The sequence below is a fragment of the Papaver somniferum genome, chromosome 11, assembly GCF_003573695.1.
Source record: "Papaver somniferum cultivar HN1 chromosome 11, ASM357369v1, whole genome shotgun sequence".
Taxonomy (NCBI): Eukaryota; Viridiplantae; Streptophyta; class Magnoliopsida; order Ranunculales; family Papaveraceae; genus Papaver; species Papaver somniferum.
Genome location: NC_039368.1, coordinates 129,190,557 through 129,197,464, shown reverse-complemented (window position 1 = coordinate 129,197,464; position 6,908 = coordinate 129,190,557). Strand labels below are relative to the sequence as shown.

The 6,908-nt window shown below is 34.2% G+C and overlaps 2 protein-coding genes across 2 annotated transcripts; both read left to right on the top strand.

The window, feature by feature from the left end:
* Positions 1–4,891: 4,891 nt before the first annotated feature.
* Positions 4,892–5,536, top strand: LOC113325136 (putative invertase inhibitor). Its single transcript, XM_026573357.1, has one exon. It carries the CDS (start codon positions 4,892–4,894, stop codon positions 5,534–5,536), a length of 645 nt encoding a protein of 214 aa, XP_026429142.1.
* A 402-nt stretch (positions 5,537–5,938) lies between these two features.
* Positions 5,939–6,538, top strand: LOC113325135 (pathogenesis-related protein 1-like). Its single transcript, XM_026573356.1, has one exon. It carries the CDS (start codon positions 5,939–5,941, stop codon positions 6,536–6,538), a length of 600 nt encoding a protein of 199 aa, XP_026429141.1.
* Positions 6,539–6,908: the final 370 nt, after the last annotated feature.

Sequence of the window (6,908 nt, the reverse complement as noted above, 5' to 3'; positions counted from 1 at the left end):
TAACGGTGGTAAGTAAGTTTAACTACACCGTTTAGCATCGTTCAGATCTTGTGGTATAAATTTTTTTTTTGTTGTTGTTGTTGCAGCAACAGTAAGTTCAGTTTTAGACCTTTTTGGATGGAAACCAAAACTGAAAGGGCATAGACGATCTCTGATGCGAGACGTAAAAAAATCAACCAACATGTATTTATTGTTGGGTCTGAATGAATTATCGTTCATCTGAATCAATGTTGACGTTGGAACGAAAGTGATGTAAATATACTATTATCTTTGAAAAGAAATTTGAATAATATATTTACTCATAATAATCACAGCTAAGAATATATTAAATATAATGAAGTATATTTTAAACGAAAACTATTCTTGGAACTGAAATCAATTTCCATTATCATGTGAGATAATAAACAGTAGCAGTGATCTTTGATATTGAAGAAAATAATCTTCCAAGAACATATGTGATAACGTTAATGAGGTTCTCATTAAGTTGATAATAATCATACTCAAACAAATCAGAAATAGACAGTTTTGTTTGGACGATAAAAAAACATAACAAAGTCAGACAAAAACTTTGTTAGATATATTCGATCAAAATTTTTGATGTCCAATTTAAAATGAAATTATTATTGAACATTAAAATAGATTGCGGAAGCGATTGGATCGAGAGCATTGCTGCTCTGATACCATCTTAAATTTTGATATGTAGATCAAATTCAAGATGGATATCATTGATGTTAGATAAATAATAAAAATAAATCAATTAAGAATAAATAAATATACATACCAAAACAATAATGGAGACGATGTTTAACGTGGTTCGGTCAACTCGACCTACGTCCACAAGCAACCCCGTAGGGTGAATAATAATATTGATCATCAGAACATTCTGAGATGATTTTACAATTACATTGAGACACTTTATTTATAGAGTGTGAATAATTAATATAGGATATTATATTATTCTCTAGAATATATCCTAATTAACTATAATATGAATAATATGAAATTAGCTAGATATTTGACTTATCTAGAAAACTACCTAAATTACACGAGATCTTTTTATTCTTGGAAACTTAACTGATCTCCCTCGATCTTTTGTGTTGTTTAATCTCCGTCGATCTTCTGGTAACTTGAGTCTTGATCACTTCATTTTGACTTCAGTTTGTATATTGTATGGTCTTCACTTCACGTGCCATGTATATCTCGGTCACTTGACTTAACCTCCACTTCACGTGTCTTACTGCACAGTTACTTGATTTAGTCTTCACTTCACCATATAGTTTCCTCGGTCCTTTTCTGCACCTCGGCTACTTGTTTGTATCTTCTATATATTCTAATAATGAGGACTATGGGGATATTGATATATCTATGGAAGATGCAATTGGAGCCTTCCTTAGTGGAGATTATCCAACTGCCGGTATTTATATGGATATTTCCTCTACTTACAAAAAAGCATGTCAGAGTCGATTTGATGGTGGAATCATTTCTCCATTGACGAAAATAGAGAATGAATTCGGTCAACTTATTTCTATCGCATTTACGCTTACTGATATAAATACGCCCATCGACGACTAGTATGTGGTTTTCTATTTTTAAAGTATTTGAATACTTTTCTTATTGCCAATTTCAAGGAATGTAGCTTTTGATCGAAGCTAGTAATAAAAAAACAAAATCGATAATCCCCCTCTAATCCCTGTACCAATCGTGATATTTAGATTTTGCATGGTTTATGTAACCCTGTTTATACAATACCGAAATGTACAATTAGGTTGAGGGAAAAATAACAAACTCCTGAGTTTTTTTGAGGGGGAAAGATAATTTCTTACTCCTCCCCTTTAATGATTCAAAGGCAAATGGAAGATGCCGAAGTCAAATAATTTGAACCTTCTCCCTAAATAAATTGGCTTTCTCTATAACAAAATTTTTATTCTTTTTGTCCATAAATCTTATTTTGGAGATTTATTTATCCCTGTGATTCATTCTATACCTGGATATTACTTGACATCCTTAAGAATAAAAGTTTCCCCAAATTGTAAGTACTTTCTAAAAATATGGAAAGTGAACATCAATAAATCATCAAGAGGCCTGATAGTTCTCATGATGCTCTCTCCATTGGAGGAGGTAAGGGTTCGACCGCCGAATCTTATAATTACTAGTAGTATTCAAGAATCACAACTAATCACGGTACCACCTCATCAAAAAGAGGAAAAGAAGAAAAGAAACATCAATAAGCACATGCAATTCTTCCAAAGTTTTATTATTTTTGATTGATTTTAATTTTTATGGTAAAAACAAATTTTTTTGAGAAACTACTCGACTCCGATAAGTTAATTATAATCCAAAAAATGATATTCTGTCCGCAATTTTTTGTGCATGTTAGGGTAATAAAAAGATACTCTTACTGTTTATTTCATGCAATTTTGATTGGGTCCAGATCCCATGTCCCCTTCTTCCTTGTTCCCTCATGTCCCTTCCTATAATGTATCGACACGTGTCTCTTCTTTATTTCCCATAATTCTTACTGTTAGAAAATCTCATTATTTTGAGAAATGAAAGCCGAAAGATAATCACTTTCCTTTGTTGGCGTTAAACCAAATCTGAACCTAATATCTACTTGTTAATCAGCAATGTTTTCTGTTGAAAGGAAAAATCAACACAGTTCATAAATCATGAACGATTAAAAATAAAAACTATTCATGTGCCAAATGATCGTCAAGCACAACGCAAGCTGGATTTTGGTAAGAACATAGATTTCAAAATTTCTTTAGATGCTAATTCTAATTAAGAGTCAAATGCAGTGATAAATCAATTCGCTCGAGAATAAGCAAAGCACAAATTCCAGTAATGTTTGGAGAAGGGAAGGAGTGAATATCAATCCCACTTGGTTTGAAGGCTAGTTGATGATCGCAAGCATGAATTTGAAGGATTATCTCTTAATATCCCATGTTCGTTACGATCATGTTTTAATACTCCATGCCCAGTAAGCTGAGGTAGATGGGGTAATCGTATCATTTTCTAAAACAACATCATGAAAATTTTATTCTACATGAATGATGGACTACTACTAATACCTTCGAAAAAATACAAAAATCAAATCAATATTTATTTTAAGCTTGGGTTTATTTTGTTAACGTACTGCAACTCACTGATGCATCTCATACAATTAAGAAAAGATGAACTTGTTAAAAAAAATTAATATTGAGAAGGAATTTGATTCTCTTAGCGCCAACAAAGGAAAGTATTTTATCTTTCCGTTATTGTTTCTTAAAATAACAAAATCTTCAAACTGTAGAAAATATGGGAAGTAAATAAGATACACGTGTCGATACATTATAGGAGAGACACGAGGCCACATGGAAGAAGGGGACTTGGGATCTCGACCCATTTTGATTAGGTTGTTATGTATGGAAAATCTATATATGCATGCAACCGATACCAAACAAACTCCAATTATGTCTGAAATTTTTTAATATTTTTTGTGCATGTAAGGGTAATAAAAAGATACTCTTATTGTTTATTTCATGCAATTTTGATTAAGTCGTTATGTATGGAAAATCTATATATGCATGCAACGGATACCAAACAAACTCCAATTATGTCTGAAATTGTTTAATATTTTTGTTTGATTTTATATACTTTTTTATCGGAGAAACAAAATCTTTTAGAAATTTCTTGCACACTTCTCATATATATATAATTACTAGTAGTATTTAACGGGGACGGACCCAGGAAGTATAAATTTTATTTTAAGGCCCGGGTTAGAAACTTGGTCGAGCAAAAAATAAAAAAATTAGGCTTGTGGACTAGCAAGACCACCCGGACTTGAACCCCTTTAGCCCAGGAGTAGGTCCGTCCCTGGTATTCAAGAACCACAACTAATCACGGTACCACCTCATCAAAAAGAGGAAAAGAAGAAAAGAAACATCAATAAGCACATGCAATTCTTCTAAAGTTTTATTATTTTTGATTGATTTTAATTTTTATGGTAAATTTTTTTTTTTGAGAAACTACTCGACTCCATAGTTAATTATAATCCAAGAAACAATATTCTGTCCGCAATTTTTTGTGCATGTTAGGGTAATAAAAAGATACTCTTACTATTTATTTCATGCAATTTTGATTAGGTCGTTATATATGGAAATCAGTATATGCATGCAACGGATACCAAACAAACTCCAATTATGTCTGAAATTTTTTAATATTATATATATATATACACGGTCCGCGAGTTATAATCACTACAAAACAAGTAGCTTCTAGGGACGGCTGTTTTGAAAAAACCGTCCCTAAAGAAGGATATTTGGGACGGTGATGGCCTGACCGTCCCTAATAGTCATAAAATATTTAAATCAAGGCTAAAATATGTCCGTCCCAAAAAGAAAACATGGCCAAATAGTATTAGTGACCGTGGAACACGGGACGGTACATAAACCGTCCCTAATACCTCTTGGGACGTTTTTTGGCCGTCCCAAGAGGCCTTCTGTTTTGTAGTGAATCCCAGAGGTGTCACCATTCTTCCACAAAAAACCCATCAAAATAAAAGTAACACAAAAACCCCATTAAAACAAAAACCCCATTAAAACAAAAACCCAAAATAAAATTTGATGAAACCAACATTTAAATTTGGGGTTTTTGTATCAATTTTTAAAAATTTGGGATTTTTGTATCAATTTTGTTTACGATGGAGTTTTAATGGATCACAACTTTTGAGTGGAGTTTTTGTACCACAAGTTTGATCACCTTGGATTTTTATGACTAGTTTTGATATATATATATATTATAAAGTATGTAAAGTAACAATATTCTCCTTTTTATGTTTGCCAATTTTGGTGCATATTAGGGTAATAAAAAGATACTCCTACTGTTTATTTCATGCAATTTTCATTACATTGCTATGTCTGGAAAATCTATATATATGCATGAAACGCAAACCAAACCAACTCCAATGTTGCGCATCTCTTTGTACAACGAAAAGTTGAATCCACTTTGTTTCTCTTGGGTCTTCATTCTTCTTCTTCTTCCCACAACTTTTCATGGAGTTCACGGTGCAGCTGATCCTAATCTAATAAGTAATGTCTGCAAGAAGTCAGTGGCAGATCATCACGGACAACTAAAGTATGATTTCTGCGTATCATCTCTGAAAGCCGATCCTAAAAGTAAAACTTATGACATTTTCGATCTTGGTTATTTATCATATAATAATACTTTAAAGAAAGCGATTTTGATTAAATCGTACATCCAACATCTTTTGAAGGATGGTAAACAAAGTCCAGATGTTATGGTTCGTTTGAAAGAGTGTGCGAAGAGTGACTATTGGGATACTGATATAAATATGGAAGGTGCAATTGAGGCCTTCCTTAGTGCAGATTTTCCAACTGCCGGTATTTATGTGGATTTTGTCTCTAGCTCCAAGAAAGAATGTCAGAGTCGGTTTGATGGTGGAATCATTTCTCCATTGACGAAATTAGAGAATGAATTCGCTCAACTTATTTCTATCGCATTTACGCTTACTGATATGAATACGCCCATCGACGACTAGTATGTGGTTTTCTATTTTTAAAGTATTTGAATATTTTTCTTGATGCCAATTTCAAGGAATGTAGCTTTTGATCGAAGCTAGTAATAAAAAAAGAAAAGAATACTTCTCTTAGTTAATTTCATTGTTATACATCTCTGAGCAACCATTAACCAAAAATATAAATTGACCATGTTTAGTAATCGTGATATTTTGATTTTGCATGGTTTTTGATGACCATGCAATTAATACTTGTTTGACCTACAATACCGGTTGACCTTAAAATAAAAAAACTGTCAACTTTCCCTCCAAATTTCTCTCCCTACCACATAAAATCTCTTTTATCTCTTCTCTTCCATTTCTCCTCTCTTTCCTTCTTGGTGTAGCTGCTCTGGCTATGAGGAGCAGCCACAAGAAAAATAAACAATGGCAACATCCGCAACATTCACAAGATATCAACCCGGCCTCCTACTAACAAATCTCATCGTCTCCGTAGTATTAAACTATGCCCATGCAAGAGGTCATCATCCTGGGAGACAACAGAGATTACACGGTGCTCCAGCTGATGCTGTTGACAGACACCAGTTTATATGCGAACACAATGCTGTCCGAGCAAAATTTAGTGAACAGCCATTGACATGGAACAGTACTTTAGCACGTTACGCAAGAAGATTCGCGTCCCAGAGAGCCGGGGACTGTGACATGATCCATTCTAATGGTCCTTTTGGTGAAAACATCTTTTGGGGTGGCAAATATGAAGATTATTCGGCTGCTTGCGCTGTTAAGAGTTGGGCAGCTGAAACATCAGCTTATAATCTGTCGCTTAATTCGTGTCAAATGAATGCAATGTGTCGACACTTCACACAAATTGTCTGGACGACTACTAAAAGGATGGGATGCGCACGCGTCAAATGCAACAATGGGGGTGTTTTTGCGATGTGTGTTTACGATCCTCCTGGTAATTTTGAAGGTGAAAATCCTTTCGGTAAAGTAGCATCCGGTGTGGCACCCAAATGGGACGAATAGCAACAACGAATCCATTATTTGGTGACGTTAAATTATCAGAGAATATCCAGACTAGCCAAAAGCCGATATTTACAGTGAACAATGCACCAGCACCTGCTGAACAAGCATCCCCATTGAGCGAAGCACCAGCACCTGCTCCACAAGCATAAGTTATATAAGTTTCGCGGTACGTAAAGCTAGACTGTCCCGTGTCAAGAAGGACAAGGAGAGAGGGTGACTGCTCCTTGATTGAAATCAGGAGGAATGACATGATGCAAGTAATTAAAAGGAGGAATAACTCCATATGTGTGCCAAGTGGCAATAATGATGGTGGTTGGTAGAGTTTAGGAGAGATTTTGGAACAACAAATTGGAGAAAGAATTAAACTCAC

Coding starts and splice junctions, on each gene's coding strand:
- LOC113325135 (XM_026573356.1), top strand. CDS start 5,939: ATGGCAACATCCGCAACATTCACAAGATATCAACCCGGCCTCCTACTA.
- LOC113325136 (XM_026573357.1), top strand. CDS start 4,892: ATGTCTGGAAAATCTATATATATGCATGAAACGCAAACCAAACCAACT.